Source organism: Orbicella faveolata, unplaced genomic scaffold (genome assembly GCF_042242905.1).
Source record: "Orbicella faveolata isolate gen_17 unplaced genomic scaffold, um_ofav_v1 contig_36, whole genome shotgun sequence".
In the NCBI taxonomy this organism is placed as follows: domain Eukaryota; kingdom Metazoa; phylum Cnidaria; class Anthozoa; order Scleractinia; family Merulinidae; genus Orbicella; species Orbicella faveolata.
The window spans coordinates 7,869,308-7,892,127 of record NW_028301565.1 but is presented as its reverse complement, the minus strand read 5'-3'; the positions used below and the strand labels follow the sequence as shown (position 1 = coordinate 7,892,127).

General features: G+C 39.4%; 2 protein-coding genes across 2 annotated transcripts; both read left to right on the top strand.

The window, feature by feature from the left end:
- Positions 1 to 8,034: 8,034 nt before the first annotated feature.
- On the top strand, positions 8,035 to 17,363 carry LOC110049005 (short transient receptor potential channel 4-like). The gene is made up of 8 exons (XM_089274770.1): positions 8,035 to 9,192; positions 10,423 to 10,765; positions 12,144 to 12,615; positions 13,502 to 13,700; positions 14,445 to 14,630; positions 15,439 to 15,468; positions 16,180 to 16,206; positions 16,650 to 17,363. The coding sequence occupies exons 1-8, from the start codon at positions 8,368 to 8,370 to the stop codon at positions 16,890 to 16,892; spliced, it is 2,325 nt and encodes a 774-aa protein (XP_089130896.1). The 5' UTR covers positions 8,035 to 8,367; the 3' UTR covers positions 16,893 to 17,363.
- A 586-nt stretch (positions 17,364 to 17,949) lies between these two features.
- Positions 17,950 to 22,484, top strand: LOC110048965 (AFG2-interacting ribosome maturation factor-like). The gene is made up of 5 exons (XM_020754728.2): positions 17,950 to 18,429; positions 19,146 to 19,222; positions 20,031 to 20,133; positions 20,705 to 20,823; positions 22,200 to 22,484. Exons 1-5 carry the CDS (start codon positions 18,083 to 18,085, stop codon positions 22,241 to 22,243), a joined length of 690 nt encoding a protein of 229 aa, XP_020610387.2. The 5' UTR covers positions 17,950 to 18,082; the 3' UTR covers positions 22,244 to 22,484.
- Positions 22,485 to 22,820: the final 336 nt, after the last annotated feature.

Below are 22,820 nucleotides of genomic sequence, written 5' to 3'. Positions count from 1 at the left end.
ATGCCATCATTTTCAAATTCAAATAAAATACATTATGTGAGTTCATTATATAGTGAATGTAGGTGTGAAGGTCTCAGTGCATACATGTATGATTAAGAGATAAAAATAATCAATGAATAAAAATACCTATCGTGGTGCATTTGAACTGTCAAATAGAAAGTTTTGCTTTAATGGAGTCAGATTGAGTGTTAAGTGTTGTATGTTCTTCACCAAAAACAGAAAAAACAAAAAACCAACACTTAACACTCAACCTGACTTCATTAAAGCAAAACTTTTTATTTGACAGTTCAAGCACACCACTCTTGGTATTTTTATTCATTGATTATTTTTATCTCTTAATCATATGCACTGAGACCTTCACACGTACATTCACTATATAATGAACTCACATCATGTATTTTATTTGAATTTGAGAATGATGGCATGGAGCCGTCAAAATGTCACTCTTTAATATCGCTGCTTTTTATTCTTAATTGTTTATCAAAAACCTTAGTCATTAAATATTAAAGGCCATGCTTTTCTCAGGTTGTCAAGTGTATCACCCTGCTGGTAAAGCAATGTAACTTTTTAACAGGTAACAGTGAAATGAAACTGAAACACTGACTGGAATGATGCTTAAAGTATAAGGTGGCTGGTAACAGTTTCCAGCACTTATTCAACAGCTTAACATTTGTGTACTTTAACATATCAATAGAACTCAAAAACAAGCTTGGTGACCCCCAGTTTTTAGTAGCAAATAGGGATAAGCATACAGTGTACATGTAATAACAGATGCAACTTTCTGCAAAGAAAGCACTTACTCAACAGCTACATTTGTATGTACTTTGACCTTCCAATACTACCACTGTTTATCATGTGATGACACAATATTCACATAAATGCCCAGCCATATTGGTGAACCAACAATTGTAATCTTTGTAACATAAGAGGCTACAACAATAACCTGTTAAAAACACCCCTCATTTTATCTTTCAGAGCCTTAAACTCTATAACAAACTCTGTGGTCCCCAGTTTTTATTAGCAAATTGTGATAAGCACCTAGTGTACATGTAATAACAGATGCAACTCTCTGCAAAGTTAAAAAAAAATTCTACAGAGGGAGTTCAAGGCCACCTTAATTTGTTTAAAATTTAAACCAATATTACCAATATTGTAGGATCATAATGACAAAGAGTGGTAGTATTTATCCACCAAAGTATATACTTGTAAGTGATAGAAAGAGCTGGAACTGTTTTGCACTGTAGTCAGCTAACTCCAAGGGCTTAAGGACAGTGTAAAATATAATTTAATGTTCATGTAAATACAAAATACAGTCATGAATTATAATTATTCTTTCATTTGCTGCAGGATTCCAGTTATAAAGTTCCATACACATCCTTACAAAGTTTACTAGCAAGTATAGATAGAGAGGTATTTGTTTTGCATCATTCTGATCAGGGGAGTGGGTGACACAGGATTTTTAAACCAATCCCAGAAAGTAGTAAAGCAAACCTATTTTGGACAGATCTAAATACTAGATGAGATTAGGAGTCTTCAGGATACATGCCCAATCTCCTGGACTCCCATATGGGTCTTCAGATCTCTCAGATACAAAGGAAAGCATTTTAAGTACATTTTTAACACATTTTGGTTGAGTTTTGGTGTTCAGGGGGAAAGGTTTGGACATCTGAAGCATTTTTGTGGATGGATCGGCAGAACTCTACTTTGAACAACTTTTTTTTCAGGTTTGGGAAGATAAGATTGGCAATCTTCCGGAGATAAAATTTTTTAGCTTCTCTGCACTGCCTGAAGAGTCTAGTCTCACATGCATGCAAACTGCCTCAGAGGTCAGTTCCCAAGTTTCTTTCCACAACAGCACCAGTACTCTTTAACTGATGACCACATTTGTACATTTATCTTCATGTACTTATATAGCATTAAATTTGCAGATATAACGTTTAAACAGATGTCTGGCAACCATTAGGGAAACTTGATATTTCCTATTTTATAGTCCAGTGGGGTTTCGTAACATGGATTTGTCAGAGCCCAAAGTTCGGATTTTGGTTTCGTTGCGTAATATAAATTAACAAGTCACAGATTTTCACTAGAATGTTCTTTAAAGTGGGAAAAACCAAATTAAAAGCACTAAGCTTATTCTCAGTCACAAATTTTTTTCTTCCCTAAAAAAATTATTTTCATAGTCTTCATACAAGTCTAGTTTAATTTAATCTTACGTGTACACGTCAACTTGAGCTCAACTGTGCTTGAAATTAAAGCTTAAATACTAATGCTACCCCACTAAAATACTACAGTTTAAAGTTCCTTTTTCCAAAAGGAAAAAAAAAATTCACCGTGAAAAAATATCGTTCGTCCAAGCAGCAACGCCAACGACGAAATTTCACTAATGATGAATGAAAGTACTGAAGAAAGGGTCATCCGAGAGCCGTTGCACAAAAACCCGCACGCTTTGAAAAATGGCCGAGGGAAGGTTTGCTTCTGTTTGCTCAGTTGAAGAATTTATTTTAGAACAAGAAAACAAAAATACCGCTCAAAAAACTGAACGAGACGTAAGATTGCCTGAAAGATTTTTGAAAACGAAGGACGAAGACAGAAAAATTGAAGATATTTCAAGACAGTACGTAGCTTGTTGGCATGGCTTCCTTAATTAAGTAGTAGGCATTTGACTTTATCGATTTATTATAAACACAGTAAGTGTTGTAAATTTTATAAGCTTTCATTACTGACTTAGTTGTTGCTGAAAGATTTTAACTTAGAACTATTTTTCATGCTTTTCATCGCCCCATTTGTGCAATTTGTCTACCAAATACTACTCGAAAAAATCTCAGTACCTACATGTATGAAATAAACACATTACAGCATGGAAAATGCTTTGAACGATTTTTATTCACTCGTTGATACGTATCAGAAAACTCACTCGTTCGCTGCGCTCACTCGTTCGTTTTCTAATACTACTCAACTCGTACGCTCGCGGCATTTTCCATGAAGCAGCATGAAGTAATTCCTATTTTCCAAATGTTGTTGAGTGCGCGCAATTGTGCACTCTGACAACAAGTCGACAAACTCTTCGAAGGCAGAAATGGCGATTTTAAAACCATTTATCTTCAAACCCAATCTAACCCAAATCTTGCGTGCGATCTTTTATAAAGTCAGATAAAACTTGCCTGGTCCACTTTCTCCTTGATAATTTTAGAGAAGACATCGCCAACGCGTAACACCAAGCCAGTCGCCAGAAGACAGACTCCAGAGAGAGCAAAAGCAATGATTACAGCTTTTCTACTGCAACAACCACAACATTCACGATTCGACGTCATGAGTGAAATATGCAGGAGACCTTCAAATGCAAAAGCAACTCTGGAAGGTGCAGAAAGGCTATAACCCTTTGTCGAGATATACTACGTGCGACAATGTGCAATTCAATACGGAGGTGTGAAGGTCTCGTGACCAGATTATTTTCAGCCATTCTCAATCTCGTTCCGAAAATGCGGGGGCTCTGGGGACGAGCTTGATCCGTTCTCGCCCCAGGAGCCGCCTGTCCCTCTATATTTCCTCCCTGAAAACATCCATTTGTCGATCTCTAACTGTTTGACTAAAGCACCTGCAGACCCCATCAGGGTCTATCGGAGCTCTTCTTGGCTCTTCTTCGTAGACCATACTCGAGAGAACGGCGGAAATCGAGTCAAAGTAAAATGAGAAATTGAACCAGAAACTGCAAGGGACCGCATACGATAAACACTGCCAACGTAGGATCTACAAGAGATCTGGTCAGCCAAAAAAATGTATGAAGACAAACAATAAACTGCAAGGCTGATACTACGTGAAAAACGTTTCGAGACACCAACATGACAAGAACCGATAAAGTAGGATCGCTGGACAGCTGTTTCGCCCTTCTTGGGGCTCGTCAGCATTGTGTAGCGAAGATATGTTGGGCTGGCGTTACATATCTTCGCTACACAGTGCTGACGAGCCCCAAGAAGGGCGAAACAGCTGTCCACTGTTGCGATCCTACTTTATCGGTACTTATCATGTTGGTGTCTCGAAACGTTTTTCACGTAGTATCAGCCTTGCAGTCTATTGTTTGTCTTTAAAGTAAAATGCCTCCTAGAACCTGAGAACAGTAGTATCCACATGTTCGCGAGTGTGTCATGTCCAATACGCGAATTACGCCGAGGCCTAAAGGGGTCACTAAAGGACGCAAACACGTACGACGCGTAGCAAAGTATTTTTGACCAATATTGAGGTATTTGGAAATGTGGTAAAGAGTATACATCATCTCATTCAAAATCAAGCTAACGGAAAAAAACAAGAAATGAAATGCTTACAAAAATATACAAATAGATCAGACGTCCAAACCACGGCCATGTATGTATGGCTACGATTCTTTTATTTATTTATTATTTTTTTTTGTGTGTGTGTGTGTGATGAAATAATTTTACGTCTTTATATACAACGGCATTAATAAAAAAATTACTTGGTAAACCTTGGAATGTTCAACGTTCAGCCTAGTCTCTAGCCTGCGTAATCTCCTTCTGACTAGGCAACTGTGTCATGTCAAAAACAATAAAGAAAGTCGTCACTGAGGGAACGTGTTAGGGACGGGTCATAAAGTACAGAGGAATGGGCTATGAAAAAATATCTTTTAAGAACTGTTTTTCAGTGGCCCACCTCCGAGATATTGAAAAACATTGGGACGGCCTATCCCTGGAGTGGAACAGAAAAACTTATATACAGTGGCTGACCTCCACAAACAAAATCAGTAATGTGGATAGGTACATAGAGTCAGAATATCCAAAAAATCTCCTAGATCGAAATGTTGTAATTGAACACGTCGTCCCACTCTTACACACTTTGAACAGAATTCATCTTATATGCCATCATTCGCTTTTTCAGTTCTTCTTCTTGTTCTTCTTGTTCTTCTTGTTCTTGTTCTTGTTCTTGTTCTTGTTCTTGTTCTTGTTCTTGTTCTTGTTCTTCTTCTTCTTCTTCTTCACCATCATCATCATCATCATCATCATCATCATCATCATCATCTTCACTGGGACTTCCACTTTCTTGGAGAACCACATCGTAGTCTTTGCTGCCGCCATCATACTCTTTGTCATCACAGCCATGGTTGTCATCATCATCAGTATCATCTAAATGAAGACTATCATAGTCATCGTCGTCGTCGTTCCCTTTCTCCTCCTCCTTGTCGCCATCATGAAAATCAACATTTTCCTCCACATTAACCTTTCTCGCAGGGTCCCCACGTGCACTGGTTGCTTTTTCGAGCTGGGCTTTAGCTAAACAAGCTGAAATTAATACTAGCTTCTCGTTTTCTTCAACTTCTTATTCCCAATTGGTGCTTTTCCAGAAAGAGATTTAAAGGTGATACTTTCAGCTTTTTCAGTATCCAGCGACGTACATCTCCTCCCATTTGAAATCAGCGTACTTCATGTGGAAGTCAGTTTCTCTCTGACGTTTTCTTTCATCTTTTCGTTTTGATTTCTTCACTTGATGATGAATGATGATGATGGTGATGATGTTGATGGTAATGCTTCTGATGTTGATGGCTGTGGTGAAGATGAAGATGATTACCATTATGGTGACAAAGATGATTAGAAGAAGATGAAAGATAAATATGTTAATAAAGTTTAGGCTGATGAACATTTAAAACGCTGAACCCACATTGTAAAGCTCCGTTCTATATTTTAAACCCTGAAAAGCTTACTGTGACTCCTCTTCAGGTTTATAGATCGATTATACATAATTGGAAACAAAACATGTCATATGTAAATTCCTGTTAAAAAGAGATGCATTAAAGAGATTTCACTAACTAACGTTCGTTGTCGTTTAATACAATTGTGAGATGCGAATAATTTAACAAAAACCCACCCGTAATCCAGTGCCATATTTTTCCTAACTCACCCTTTCTGAAATGTTGAAAAATAGTGACCTAGCCCAATTTCCAATTTTTTCACAACTCACCTTCCCTCCCCCCCCCCCCCTCCCCCGTACTTTATGACCGGCCCTTTATCTCAAACAGTAAGAGAATTAAAATTAATAGCTTTCAGTTCGCGAGGCTATAAAAAGACGCCCTTGCGTGTTGGCACAACTTCAAGGTGGACCTTATCATGACATTGAGTTAGTGTCATAGGAACATAAAACGAGCTTTAAAACATATGCAACAAATATAATCCTGTAAAGCGCTGTAAAATAATCAGGAAAAGAGAGCTTGAGACGGTGTTTCATAACATAATACCAACTTGTGACGTTTTGTCGACATTTTGTGAGATGCTGAGCAGTTGCAAAGGAACAAAGTTTCCGATTGACTTCAATTAACCGGCTCATCATATGAACTAACAATTCTCTCGTTCATTTTGACCTGACGTGAAAGTTTATTTGTTCGGACAGCGCCTAGACTCATTAACTGCATGGATAATTTCCCCGTTTGGCGCTAAAGCTGCAATTTTCGAAAATGGAGGATACTGATAACATCGAAGTGCCCGAATCTTAGAGGACCTTTTCCAACTCCTGCTACTGCAAGTGCATGAAAATTACGGACTAAGTGATTCAAAATGGGTGCATTTTTATTTAGAGGGCTTTTAGCCATTTAGAAATGTTTGTGATATTCTTGAGAATTTTTGAGAATTTCTCGAAAGAAAAATAAACGCACTGCTCGCATGCTCGTAAATGCTCGTAAATGCTCGCAAAGGCCATTCGATACCCCTTCTAAAGGAGTATTTCCGCGTGATAGCTAGGAAGAACTGATGGCAACGACCAGTCGAAAGAGAGCCGGTGAAAGACCGAAAGCGCAGTCGCCAACATCGAGGAGGGCATCGTTGGACTCGGGTCACATATCTGTGCGAACCGCGCTCTGAGATAGTAGATACTGATGTGTGTTTTTCTTCGTACAGAAAAGTTAGCTAGCACTCCAGCTTATCCCAGTCTTATTCCCTGCATCAACCTGGCTTCCAGGGTCTCTCTTCTTCCGCTTCAGATAGAAGGGAGATCCTGGGATCGAGGCTATATGGTTACTTCTAAGTTACAGGGTGTACTGCACATTGCAGTAAAAGGGTAGCGTTTTGATCCATTTGAGCGTTATTCATACCTGACTGTAAGCGTTCTGTTTGGTGGTTGTCAGTCTCAAGTAATACCTCTGCAACGAACGGACTGTTTGAGTTGAAGGCTAACCGGCTGAGATCGTGTTGTTCCAAAGCAGGCTCACGCTGATCCAGGATTTAAATTCAATTGAAGTCTAAATTTCCCTTGCGCAACGCATTTTTCGAGTCAAAGTCAAACTGACGAACGAAAAAATCTAGGACGCTTATGGGCAGGGTCAAGTTAACTTTGTGATCTTTTATTTCCTATTTAGTCGTTTCTCAGAAGGCATTAGTTAATTAATTGTGCATTAGAGTGATAAAGATGCTAAATTGATGAATGATGAATGATTAGTAAATGTCGTTAACGAACGGTTGTGTTTTTCCACTAAAATATTGGAAATACGTACCGGTAGCCTGTGAAATTTGCATATATTTAGCTCTTCATTAACCGAGCAGGAGGTCTGTATGGGAGAATCTTGACCGAGGTCGTGAGTACAGACCGAACGCAGTGTGGTCTGTACACACGACCAAAGTCAAGATTCTCCCATACAGACCGTCTAAGCTCGGTTAATAAGATGTTTATTATATGGCAAACGAGAAAAATTAATTCATTTAATGTAACCGGTTTGTACTAGCTGACAGTTTGCTTGCGAACGGCGATGAGCTGAACTTGAAATGATTCTGCCCAAGTTTGCTCGTCCTCTTTACTTTTTCTCATCAGGCTTTTTGGCACCTCCATAGATAAATATTGCTGGAAGAAAATAGTCGATAGTTTTGCATTTTAGCTTGCAACTTTTTCTCCGCAATATGTAACCGGTCTAGATGCCGGTCTAGTTGGGAAAATCTAGATCGCTTTCAATATCGATTTCAGCCAATCAAATTCGTGAATTCGGTAGTTCCCAGTCCTTGTGAGACACAGCCATATAATAAATACCTTTATTAACGTTTCCTCTCGGTTTCTAAATGACTTCAATACTTCATTTTCATTCTTCATTTTTTTCTTCAGTGAACTGAGCCGAATTTAGCTGCCAATCATTTGCAAACTGTTTCATTACGACCCTTTCACTGTTTTAAGGGAACAATAGTTTCTGCTCCTGGGTTGTTCTATACAGAACCAGATCATCGATTCGCTACGGCCCAGGGTACTGATCGAGGCAGCTTCGATTCTAGGAAATCGACCGCTACCGGTCAACGTTCAATTCCTTAGAAGAGGCTGACTATCATGTGCCTTTCGACGCAGGAACACTGAACACTACTGACTCTTCGTTGGATACTGCTCAGTAAGAAGATGGCAACCGATCAAGTTTTCGAAAATCATGTGCAACAACAGCCTAGAAACTATTCGAACAGTTACCTCGATTTCCTGGAGGCAGTAAGAAATAGAACAGAGGAAGATGTGAGGTGTCTACTGCCGATAAGTCCAAATTGTTCAAGAAGTGAAAAAAACGATGAGGGTGGTCTCACGCAGAAGCAGAAACTTTTGAAAGCCCTTGAAAGCAAAGATCCCGCTGAAGTTTGGAAGCTAATAGCGGAAGCCAAAGAGTCTGATGTCAAGACCCTTGAAAGTCTAAATGAAATTTGTCAATCGGTGGCCGAACACGAACGTCTAAAAGAAGAGGGTCTGTTCAGGGGCTTGTGGGGCAAACTGAGAGGCCAAATAAGACGTACCGGTGGATACGGAACTTCCGGAAGTAAATACCGTGAAGACAAAGAAATACAAACAGAGTTTCAACACGAAGAGGAACAACAATGGATCAGGATACTCTCCGACCCACTTTACATTGGCTTGGAATGGTTGTGGAGGAATAATCCTAACAACAGAAGAATACCAAGAGATAGGAAGTCTGCGGACATCATCGAAACCTGTCTTGACGACGCATATCTCCTGGAGAAAATTGCTTTGTACGAACATCACTACAGTCGAGACGAGTACATGAATAGGGCGCTGGAGTATGAAAAATTTGCAACCGATGTTATCGAAGGAAGTAATCTGGGCCAACTTCACGAGATTTTGGATGTGGAGGGAAGTGGTTGCTTATTGCAGGAGAAACCAATGAATTTCAACCAGAGTTTGACTCTTCTCAAAATCGCTGCCGATAAAGAAAGAAAGAAGGTATGTACATATTGGTTTCCTGTAATTCCCATAACACAATGTTAATTTGCGTGCGTTGTGTGACGTGAAAATTCCAAGAACAAAAAAACGTTCATGCATGACTAAGGTGAATGGCCGGAAGCTCAGATAACACTAAATAACATTATTGTTTTCTTTGGGTTGTTTGCTGAAATCTTCCTATAAAGCCAAAGGTTGAGTATTTGTTTAAGTGAAGCGAAATCTTTCCCAAATAAGTCAATGACCAACAAGCCAATAATTTCAGTTTTCTAAAAAACTGCATTCTGAGGGAAACCTCAGCTGCATGGCACTTACTCGAAAAGGAATAATAGATATAGGGAGCAAAAACCGGAAACAAATGATCTAAATTGAATTTGTATCTCCGAAAGCGAGAGCATTAATATAATTGTCAGATATATCATCTTTGTTTATTATGTTACTTGGATTACATCACTAAATGATCACAGATATTTCAATGTTACCTTTGAGAAGATGTAGAAATCACTGATAGCCAAAACTGTCAACTGTCACTGTCGATGTGGTGATTCGTTGGAGAAAAGTTGCAGAGCCGAGCCCTTCAATGTCTGAGCAATTTTGTTGAATACAATCGTGGTTGAAATTATAATAACAATAAGTGAAGAAATTTGCACGAATATAAGGGTCAAAGTTTTTGTTATTCTTCATGCGAATTGCTGTATTAATTGTTACTATGATTTTCAACCCGTGCCGTATTTTTGAGTAAATGACGTCATATTACTCCAATTCTGAACAAAGACTTGGAACAAGGAAAATTAATGGCGGTCGTAAATTCTCGGAAATAAAGGTCCAAAAAACATGAGCTCTATAATGTTTGTAATAGACTGGAGTTTGGCAAGATTCTAGAAAAGACCTATTGTGTACGAAAATGTAAAAAACGGATATCGAGAATTTGATCATATAGAGGCACTTCAATTGCAACCTTCCGCGGAGGTGAGATGACCGAGATATCATGATATGGACTCCGGATCCAGCGGTCCGGGTACGGCCGGTTCGAGCCCTGTCCGGGCCTTCCTGTTGTGAATTTTAAACAACCTGCCGAAACAATTTCGACAACCAGACAAATTACTGGGAGGTAACCAATGCAGCTCTGTGTTGACCGATTTACCGTTGCACTAGTACAGCTTTTAACAGTACCACATATTCAGCGACTTTTATGTCTAAAAGATTTTTGTTCTTGTCGTTCTCGATTTGCAGTTTGTGACGAGTCCGAAATGCCAGTCCGTCCTCAACGAGATTGTTTACTATGAGTGGCCGTACTGGCAAAATATGAGCTGCTTGAAGAAAATGGCTTGGTTCTTTTTCCAGCTCCTGTTTGTTGCAGTTTCCTGCATCTTCTACATACCCGTACGCTTGGCACGTAAGTTCCCTTGCTGTGACAAAGATGATAACATCTGGTGGAGGTTCAGAGAGAAGTACGAACATCCTTACTCTAAGTTTATCAACCACACAATGTGGTACCTGGCTTTTCTTTTCATCATATTTTCGACCTCCTTTGAGAAAGAGTTTGGAACGACAGAGACAGGACTTGTATGGCTTGGTAAGTCACGAGGGACAGAGTGTACATGAGAATAACAATGATCGAACGTAGCACAGTTTATGTTGTAGTTAGACCTGCTAAATGGAGAGGTGTAAACATGTCAGTGGTATGTCAAGACTGAATTTCCGCGGATGGCATTCTTAGCTGTTCTTGCATCCACCAGATGGTGTTCCTGGGCTCTAACAACATTGCATGGAGTGCCTTCATCTCCCGGGGGGTACTCCCAGAAAAATCGGGTGGGGGTGTGCGGCCCGCTTCCCAAAACCCTTACCCTATTTATGACCAAAATCTGCGATATTCCCTACCCTATTTATGACCTGACCAAAAATTCGAAACCCTATTTATGACCTAACTCTTAAATCAAAACCCTGTTTCACACCTGCGTTATAATAAGTTCCCTAGTTCAGACCAATGTTAAATTACCGTAAACATAATTTGTGAAGGGCTTTTGTTGATTTTCTTTTCGATAATAATGAAAAAGTGGCTTTTTTTTAAAAACATACCCATATCAAGGCTAGCGTGCAAAAACCATACCCTATTTATGACCAAAATGGCCAAAATCAGCTAAAATCGATACCCTATTTATGAGCAAAACAGCTGAAAAACCATACTCTTTGGGGCCGCACATACCTACATAGCCCGTATAAGGGAGTACCGCCCCCCCCCCCCCTCCCCAGGCTTCTTCTCCGACAATCCCTTGATTAAAACTTTTAGATCTCCACCCAATCTGAGCTTTTGGGCGGTCTCAGTTTCTTGCTCTGGCAGTCTGGCAGTCTACTCTCCTTCCCATCTCGGTGTGGCTTTACCACAGTACTCTGTACGACCAACTAACAGTACAGATAGAACCCGAACGCTTGCCTTGTCTACCAGTTTGTGTCAACTGAACATGATGTTGGCACAACATCCCGCTGTCTAAAATATCCTATATTCTCATCGAAATAACCATGAAGAACGTACTTTCGAAAATTTCCTTCGTATACACGATGTAAGCTGTCACTCCAAATTTCAAGCTATTTGCAGGTCCGGATTTATCAAGTTTGATTATTTGTCAGCTAGCCTAACCAGTCCCTCAATCGTTTTGTCCCGTTCTGCAAGAATTGAGATACGACGAGCTTACTAGTTAGTTGACGAAAAGCACGATACAATAGAGGAGGAAGAACATCAACACACGAACCAAGTTCACGGTTATCAAGTACGAATCGATTGCGCTGGAAAAAAGACAACAAACTGTAGCAAAAATTATTTTGTTTCTCATTATTCCAAATTATATGTAATCACTCTCCTGTGCAAATAATACACATATACTAGACATTTTACGCACAAGCGTTGCACACCTATCATAACTTTATTAACCACGCGGGTTGTAATTCGGTTGCAGACTATCCGGTGATTGCATTTGTCCTTGGTCTTCTCTTGCAAGAATCCCTGGAGGCTCGGAGACAGGGATTTTACATTTACATGTCTAAATGGTGGAACGTGGTCGACACGCTGATTGTCGTTACCTTCCTGACGTCATATGCCGTATGGCTTCTTGCGTGGACTTACTATCATAGGAACTGGATGCCAAGGGAACCGTCATTTATCGTAGCAGATGTCTTATATGCAAGCGCCACTGTAGTTGCGTACTTCCATTTGACACACATCTTTCAAGTCGACTCAGTTCTGGGCCCTCTGCAGCTGTCATTGTACAAAATGCTTAAAGATGTACGTAGATTCCTTTTCATCTTTCTGGTGCTGTATATTTCGTTCGTCACTGGCGTGGTTAAGGTATACTCCTACTATGTCGCCTCACAGATGAAGTTACAAAAAATGAACGTCAGTTACTTCGAAGAGTCCCATCCTTATACCAAGTATGTATAATAACACAGGAAAAAATTATAGTCTTGTATTAAATGTCATATTTTTCTTAGTTTCATTTTTGCACACTATACTGTAGAAGAAAGCAGATTTATTGGGAGAACGCACGCTGCCTTTTCTCCTTAACTCTAGAGGAGAACCAGTCGCTGATAAGCTCTACTTCCAACGTAGAATAGTTTCTTTAGGTTTTAAATGGACGACCATGGCCAGCAGAAGTTACGTAAGAAGTAGGCTTCCAGTTTACCACAATTTCCCCAGTTCCGGGAGAACCCGGCACTCTCTCTTCCATAGAGGCCTTTTGAGGGCCCCTACCCGGGGGAGCCTCTGCGGAGGACAGAGGGAGAGCTACGTCAAATTCGACCGACAGAAGTTTAAGTAAAACTGGTAGCAGCAATTTCAGCGTGACCACCTAACTGAAATCAATTTATGTCTAAAAACACTTTGAGACGCGTTGGAAAATAGGCTGTTATCTTGTGACTAATGCCTTCAGTTGTTCCCTCAATCTGCTATCTATGACGATCAGTTAATAATCAAAGTATATCTGAGTAGCAAATCACAATGTGAGTTTTGCCGAAATTTCGGGTCCATTATTACCCTAGAGTTTTTAGAGACCTGCAGCTTGTTCATCTAAAACTAACGTTAACGCATTTACGCAGTCTTTGACACGCTGATGCAATAATATCTGACTGAAGAACACAAAACGACATCGCATGTAAGCTAACTTGTGACTAAGAACTAATAATTGAATCATTATGATCTACCATGTGATATTAAGGAAACATAATGTGGCCATCTTAGACTCTGATTGGAAAAGTCGGACGTTAAGCAGGTGCTATAATTCATAATGTTACCAATTGCTGTGGTTTTTTTACTTCTCAGTCATGTGAATGCGTCGATCGGTTTGTTTTGGATGCTTTTTGGTGTCGTGGAAGAAGAGAAAATATCAGTGCAAGACCCTGATTTTGTCCTTATAGCCACATTTGGCCACCTTTTCTTGATGGCTTACATGGTCTGCACCGTTATTGTTGCTTTAAACATGCTGGTCGCCATGATGAACAACTCCTTTGACAGAATCATGGTAAGTTTATTGGATCAGTGTTGGAGTGACTCAATAATGAGGTCCATACCAAAATAAACCCATCAGCATTTAATGTTCGTACAGATTAGAGGGTCGTACGGGGGTATTCTCGTGATACGTGATTAGCTGATTTTATTTTCCGTCAAACGTGAAGTTAGGAAATTATTCTTCGTGACTTGTGACGTGAAGGTTTTGCGTGACCCGTGAAGAACCTGAATTATTAACAGATATTCGTGACTTTACCACTCTATTCTACGTGATTTTCAGACGCAAGTCCTCCGAATAGTTAGAGTCGTCTATCGAGAGTGACTTAGGTATGCGATTTGCAATATGGAACCGTGACTCAGCCATTCGCGATTTTACTTTCTTCAAACACTGCTTCTATTGTAAGAACGGGTCATTAAAAAGAGTATCTCACTTGCTTATTTTCGTGATTAGGGAAAGCGAAATTTTTATATCCGTGATCCGTTATCCTCTATTTTTTTCCGTTCGTGAACCGTGACAGAGACCCCCCTGTACGACCCTCTATTTAGTGATCCAGTCAGCATTGTTCCTTGGATCGTGTAATACAGTAACGAACGAAAATTTCATTGATAAAAATCATTGCTTTCGACCTTTCAAAAAAAACATTTATTAAGGAAATTGTCTCCCTTAAAAAATTACCAGGCGTATTGACTTGTACATGCTACATATCTGTGTAATTCCATAATGACTGCTTACAGTATCGTTAATTCTTTCCATTAGGAAAACGCTGATATGGAGTGGAAGTTCTCAAGAGCCCGAATGTGGCTGGAGTGGATCGACAAAGGCGGTACCATGCCGGCGCCTTTAAACATAGTCTACTATATCTTGTACTTAGTGATCGTTCAGTTCTGTGGCAAATTCTTGAGACTTACGAAAGAAAAATGCCCTTGTTGTGAAGGTAACAAGGTAAGAATATGGTGTCCTGACGCTTTATCCCGCAGAAACACAATTAGATTTTATCGATAAATATGACGGTTGAGAGAATTCGATGAAGAGCCGCTGTAATTATAACCACAGGGTTCATACCCTTTTTCAAAAACAAATTTCCAGGACTTTTCCAGGACTTTTCCAGGACTCAGATTGATTTTTCCAGGACTCTAAAATTCACATTAACCCTTTCACTCCCAAGATCTTAATGTTAATTCTTCTTACTGTCTGCCATAAATTTCATATTTTTCTATTTGAGTTTAACAGATTTCCAGAACTTTCCAGGGCTTGTAGCCCTTTTCCAGGACTTTCCAGTCCTGGAAAATGCCACAATAAAATTCCAGCACTTTCCACGTTTTCCAGGACCCGTACGAACCCTGTAACCAGGAGTGAGAGTAATCGCATTAGACGCTAACTCGAATATCATATAAACAAGGCGAGGGTTTTAGAAAGACTATAAAATGTTTAAGCAAGCAACCGGAACGATGAACCTGTTGGTATACATTGGATCAATAGTGATCTAATCGGTTTCACATATAAAATGAAGAATACAAAAGCAAAAACCGACACAACGTAGGATGATTTTTTGAAGGTGTACTATATTTCGGCTGGCCAAACCAGCCTTCTTCAGGTACAATGAGACCAGCTGCAAGCAATCTACAGTCGCATTTTTTTACCGGATTCCTTCGAGGATTATGTTTTTTCTAAACATACATGAATGCTTTAATTCGTATTTAAGAATGCCTTGATACGACATTTCGTTTTTTCTTTTTATCCTTATCCTTAGGACGAAGAAATGCAAGAGGCCAACAGAGAGGTATGAATGTAGATAACAGATTTTGAGCTCTGGATCAATGCAGAAAACAAGAGTGGTTGAGACTGAAAGAGTTAACCGCCATATAGGCCTTATTTTAAAGGCGACTCCTCTCAAGTCATTCTTAAATAACTTGAGAGGGATCGAGTAACCCTGGACCTACACGCATATGGAAGATAAACTCTCTTATCCTTCACTCTCTCTTGAAATAGATCAACTCCCAGCTCCCCACTCCCTTAAGAGACCAAGATGATTTTGCTCATTCAATCCTCTTTCTGGCGTTCAGTTAGTTGGGATGCAGCGCGAAAAAAAAAAGAAAAAAGAAAAAGAACGGTGGAGCAAAATAAAGAGAGAGGTTCGGTGTTCTCTCTCCTTCTTGCACAGGGCTTTTCCCGGCTAATTTCTCGTGCGCCTTTTTTCGTGCAGCGGCCCAACCAACTGAACGCCTGGAAGGGGCTAGGCTCATTCTGACGTGAGAGATATCTCTTCTCTTATAGCTATCTCGGCGTTCACGCGATATTTGCAGCGTGACTTCAAAGTTTGAAGAGCTTATTAAGCATAACAATTGTGGTTTGAAATATTGAAAATACAAAGTAGTAACGGAATAATGATCGTACCATTAATCATTTATGTGATGGCTATTCGGACAAAAAATCTTAAAATCAAATTATGATACAAATTGCATTTTGGATTTTAATATCATTTTATTCTCAGAGAGACGAGGCAACAGTCAGGAAGGAGGTAAATTCAAAAGCAACAGTTTTACATCAATTTAAACTTAGGCCACAGTAGAAGATGTGAAATAGTGATAAAATCAATAAATACCTAGATTTGTATAATTGATTAATTGATATAAGGTGGTATAGATGAAAGTGGACCATGCACTATTTGTACATGGAACTCAAGAAGCTTATCATAGATAGAATTGTACACCTCTCAAACTTTTAAATCGAGAATTTTCTGGTAGTTTTAAAAAGAAATAAAAGCCTTTTTCCAAGCTATGCCTTTTTAAACTCGTTCGCAAACGATCTTCATTAATTTCTTGAACAAAGTAATTTCTTCTTCTAATGCTTGGGATTCCACAGTTTTGTTTGAAGTTTTTCAGTTCTCTGCTGGTTTTTGTTTGTTTATTTATTTGTTTGTTTCATTTTAATGTCGTTTAATTAATTAATTCACCATCAAAGAGGCGCAAGGAAATTGTGAAGGATCTGGTGGTGAAGTATTTGCAAGATCGCTACTGTGGAAAAAGCGTAGCAGAAAGCAACAAGGAGGATAACACAGGCCTGAAAAACACAGATTTAACCGAGAGAGGAGGAAAACATCCCAAGAATATCGACGACAATATTAATCTCCTGAAAAGACTGGTGGATCGTCAGACCAAAGAACTTGCCGAACTTAGCAAGAAAATCGATAGTATAATTAAGTGACCATATATTGTCTCAATGTTGTGTGACAAACATTCGAATGTTTGCTATTAATATTCATGGTAACCACTGCACATTATTTGAAGATAAGCTTAGCTTAATTTGTAGCGATTAACTAATTGTGACAAACAGGTTTCCCTGTTTTAACTATAAAACTACGTTTATTTGTAATACTTGAAATTTAGTACCATATTATGCAGGAAGCATTATTTATTTAGCTTTACAATAACAACTGGAACATCAAATAAACCCTAAGGAAAATTTTTTATATAATAACTGTTGTGCTAAAAATACAAAAAAGGAATAATTTCATGAATAACAAATAAAATAGGAAAATTGTCAGACGAAGATATACTTTTGCTCATCAGAGACAGTAATTTTTGTTTTTAGCAAAATTTAGGCTGTATTGTTCACGATATAATATTCTATTGTACTATTTAGTGGAAACATGTTATTAAACTGCGCTGAAAACTCGTCTCTGAGATAAGCCCCTCCCCACCTTCTTATAAGCCCCATCCCCCTTTGAAATGTCCTTCTCGATGTCATGAAAAGAAGTATGTCCTTGGGGGTAGGCTGTTAAGGATTTTAGAGTAACTGTTTTCTATTCATTCAATAGGACGTTAACAGAACTTATTATATGGCTAGCTCCGTGAGCGGGCAAGATGAATCAAATCCTGCGCTGTGATTGGTTACCCGAGCGGGCAAGATGGAGCTATCTTGCCCACTCGGGACTACCCGCTGTGTCCCGCAGGAAAAATTTCCCTGAAAGCCATATAATAAATCCTTTATTGACCAAGTTTGTTCGGCCAAGATGACTGGATATTGGCCTCGTTCTTTTTTTGCGTGTTTATGGACCTCGACTCCGTCTCGGTCCATAAACACGCAAAAAAAGAACTTGGCCAATATGCAGCCATCTTGACCTCACACTTGGTCAATAACCCATATGTATTACGAATCTGGAGCATTACAGTAAAAAAAGTCCTGTCTCCGTAGAACTCGTTTCATGTGGCGTAAATTAGACGACACCTAAGTTATGATAGTTGGGAAATCTTTTCCTAAGAACGAAATTCTACAGTTTGGCACGGTTTCCTTTTTTCGGTGGATGATAACTTTGATGTGGGTTCGGCAGATTGTTACACATTGTTACACCACGTATCGTCTTTCTCTTAGCCGCTGACCAGTAGCCATACGAAATGTGCGGGCGCGAAATAACAATATGGCGTCTAAAGTGCTGGTCGCGCCAAAGCGCTAATCGCCCAATCGCTCAGATTAGAATGGCAAAGGGGGACGACCTGTGCCTCGAGAAGCTCGCAAAATCATACGAAGAGATCGGCAGACTGCTTAATTTGTGGAATGAAACCGATCATCATTCCAATGAACTGATTCAGTCTTTGACGAGTCCGCTGGAACAGTTGCGCTCATGTGAGAAGGCTTGTTTCAAACGTCCCCCTCTCGGTGATTTTGAAGGGTTGAAGGAGAAACTGCAATACAAGCTGCTAAAACAAACAGAAACTATTATGACAAAGTTGCAGGACAACATGTAAGCTATTTTATAAGTAGTCACTTTTAGGCGCAATGGCCTCATGGATAGTGCGCTCGACTCGATCCGGATCTAGCGGTTCGGGTTCGAGCCCTGGCTGGGGACATCGGGTTGTGTTCTTGGGCAAGACACTCAACTCTCACAATGCCTCTCTCCACCCAGGTGTACAAATGGGTAATGGCGAATTTACCGCTAGGGTTAACCCTGCGATGGACAAGAATTCCATCCAGGGGGCCGGGGAGAAGAAATACTCCTAATCGTTTCATGTTACGGAAACCGGAGATAAGTGCCGGCCTGATGGGCCACGTGGCTCGTATGCAGACTTTGCCTAGCTCACCTACTTTTAGTCATGGCCCCCTGGCCTGGTCGAGAGGAGTTGATAAAATTTGAACACAAATTACAGAAATTGATCGGAATTGATGATCAAGAAAATTTTGCTATCAATTTCAGATTTTCGTTATCAATATCGATTAAGCTCAATTAGTATCAAAAATTATCGATTTCAATCGATTTTTATTGATTATCAAAATCATTGATTGTAATGTCCTCAGTTTTGATGGCTGACAAGGAACGACTACTCATCTTTAATCTCATTGTTCAAGCTCCAACTGGCATCTAGTCTGCTTCACAGCCATTATTAGGGTTGTCACACAACACCAGCATCTTGTTTGTAATTGAATTTGTTGAGACACTGGTACTACCTTTGGTTGTTTCAGGAACACATTCAAAACTATTTCAAAGAAGATGTCAACGCATTGGTCTAGCAGTTTACAAGTTTATACACTCCAATCAGGTAAGTAGAGAGTAATACAATTTATACCATGCCATAGAAAACAAAGCCAATAAGAGTACAGAAAAGATGTTCTACATTTGGTGGTATTAAATCCCACCTTCATGTCATGCACCACATGTATGTCGCATTGATTATGTTGGCCACTCTATTTTCTATGGCATGGTATAAAATAGTTATGCCTCTGTCATAGTGACCATAGAATATCCCACTTGTCCCTTATATTTCCTTGGAATAACGCCTAAAAGCACTTGTGTATTCTGAGAAAATTCAAGTGACTTGTGGGATATTTTACGGTATACCACTTGAAAGCATTGCATAACTAGTATGTAGTTTGCAGTGATCAGGTGCTTAGATATATCTTATTAACCAGCAGCAGGGCCATACTGGGAGAATATTGAGTCTTATGCCAATAAAACTGCCCAAACATGAGATTTTCACTTTGTTTTTTCAAAGAACAATCCTGATAGAAAACAATGGCTCTTTTGATGAAAAGGTGTAATTGTGTGTCTCAAAATTTGGTCACTTGTAATCTAGATTGTACATTTTCACTTCATGCTGCTATACTCTTCACAAGAAGACGAGGTTGACTGGTAAGCTTGAGACAAACAATTATACTTTATTACTATTGTTCTCCAATGCAAATGAACAACTGCAACCATTTTATGATGACTCTTTTCTATGAAATCAATGAGCTGAAAGTTTCAGAGATAGTCATACTGTGAAGAAAAAAAAATTGAGTACTTGTTTGAGGTGGCTTTCAAAGACATTCAACAGATCATTAACTACAGTAACCATAATCCTCTCTTAGGTTCTGTTCCAGTGTCTGTGGTATGTGAGGGAACCTCCACTCAGCCTTCAATAGCAGACCTTCTGGAGTGGCTCGGTGATTTGGAAAGAATTTACAGTGAATTGTATCCTTAAAAATCAAAAGTGGATGTTGATAGACTCATTTTAGCTGACATGGAATTGTACCTGTGGAAGGGAGGGTTTTTGTGTTCTTGTTTTATATGTTTTTCCATTGACAAGGGCGCAATACATTACTGCAATCTGCTCAAAACCAAAAATAATTTTTTTATGGCTACATGTGGTTTCGAAGCTGTTTATGAGTGGCTATTGCTTTTAAGGCGTGCAGTATCAGTGCAGTCAGTATACAGACCTTTTTCAAGGGTTTTAAAGATAGTACATACTTAATTTGTAGTATTTAACTCAAGCCTTAATGGGGAAAGGAAAAATATGAGAAATGAATAAATCAGCCATGAATACTTCCTGTAACACCATCAAAAAGAATACAGTCGTGAGTTATTATTCCACTGCATTTTTTTTTTTTTTAGCCACCCTTTTTAGTACTGAACTCCCTAGTTGACAGTCCCAGATCTCCAAGGATGTGGAAGAGTCTTACAAAATATTTTATGTTGTGTGATATGCTATTGATATTATGCTGTTGAAGGCTGTGTGGTCAGGTTTCTTGACATAATTGCCAAGATATGAGGAAAAAGTTGACATTTTGGGCAGAATAACTTACATCACACCAATGGCAAATGTATATACAGCAATCAGGGAGTGGGCCTCCACCCAACACAGGCACGCTCACAAGATAAGAGGTGAGATGTGGTCAACAAGATCTTGGTAGTTATGTAACAACTTGAGGGCAGCAGCATTTGCTTAATGTTTGCTGTAGAAAGGATGTATTTTGTTTTAATGCAGTTGTTAACTAAAGGTTTTTTATGGGCATTTAGAGCAGTTTTCAGTAAGAGTCAAGAAAAAATTGGTTTTGCATTACTACGCAACACGATTGGCTTACAGCAGTTTGCAGTTGAGTGTCGAAAGTAATTAGACAATTACTTTGGTTTTGGTCTTACTATGGTTTGAGATTGGCTTTTAGTGACCTAATTGGTAAGAAATTGGTTTGGTTTTGGTTTCACGACACAGTTAAAAACCGCTCAAAAAATCTCGCGCCACTTTTTTCATCCAATCAGAAGTTACCCAAAACCAATCCTAACTCGTTCGCACAAGTTTTTCCGTGCTTTGCATCAGCATTACTACTTCGAGTTTTAATTGGTTCATTGGATTGTCTTTGTTCTTTGTGATTTGTTAAAGTGATTACTTACTGATCATGGTAAAATTTAAGAGTTGCGAGATGCTGAAACCCTTGTTTGAAAATCCGGTCCAATACTGAGACTCGAACGATTTTAATCTCAAAATGAATGAAACATAGTAAAACGAGTATTCCTGACTCATCATGTAAGATTGTAAAATTTGGAGATGAATCAAGTTTCCAAGACCCAAAATTATCTAGGTACCGTTTGTCATCCCTGGCGTTTGGTAATACCTTAGAAAAATATTCCTAAAAGATTTCTTATCTGTCTTAAGTATTTCTTTACCTGTCTGCTTCAGGCTTTATTCATATTTTCTGATTCTGAGCTGAGATATTAATTAAGGAGATAGTAGTGATACTGGAAGTTAAAGACTTCGTCTCCTTAAAGGAGTCCTCGTTAAACGTAGCCTGCGTCGCTGGCAGGATTTCTCACGTGAGTGCTTTCACCGGCGGAGCTGAGCCCTGGACGCTAGGGGCGAGGCCGCGAGAGAACAAATCGTTGCAAGTCGGATAGTTCCACAAAAAAATTAGATCGTTCCAGTTATAAAAACTTAAACAAATATAGATCGCTCCACGGTACTGAAATGATCTGACCAAAGATCGATCTGACAGTAATTCGGGTATTTTCGCGAGCGGCGAGGGACTCGTCACCTTCGCCACTTTTGTTAGAGACTTTCCCCACTAAAACAAACTCGTGCGCTAAATCCCACCTCCTATGCAAGCTAATGAACCGTTGTTGGATCGGAATGTTAGAACTTATTAATTAACGACTACCGAAACTATGATCGACTCGTTTGGCATTGGCACACAAATCGATTGCTTTAATATGTTGAATATTCGCCAGCGTATGCTAAAGTTACTTTTTTTTTTTTTCGTTTTCAGATATTATGGAGCAAGTAGCAGTGTTCCTGGCAAACAGAACCTGAAAATAGATTGATTTGAGATAGCCAATATGGAAGTGTAGTCCAGGCGCCGTTATAGAACTGCCAAGCCTTTTACGCGACCTGTTACCTACATGTACACATGTAGTTGGGAGAGGACGATTGGTACGCAATGGAGACACATGAAAATTAGATATCGTATTCGGACATTCTAGGCATGTTTACATCATGTAACTCAGATATAACAATAAAAAAGTCAATTGCAATATTGAGAGAGGAAGCCAAATCAGCCTTAATTGGTTTTCATGCGGCTCCTCTATCCAGGTCGAATTGGAATTTGGTAATGTTGGTTTTGCGGAGGGAGGAAAACCGGAAAAAAAACCTCGAAGAAAGGCGAGAACCAACAACAAACTACACATGACACCGGGCCAGAATCAAACCCGTGCCTCATAAGAGGGAGGCGAGCGCTCTCACCACTGTGCCATCCCTGCTCCCCAAAACAATTCCGATTGTAAGCCGCTCTTTGAAGAATATGTTTTGTATTTTATGTAGTGAGCGTATGTTCGAAGACTTTCCATGTTAAGTACTTGCTCAGTGTTTCAGGTCGTTATGTATAGAGATA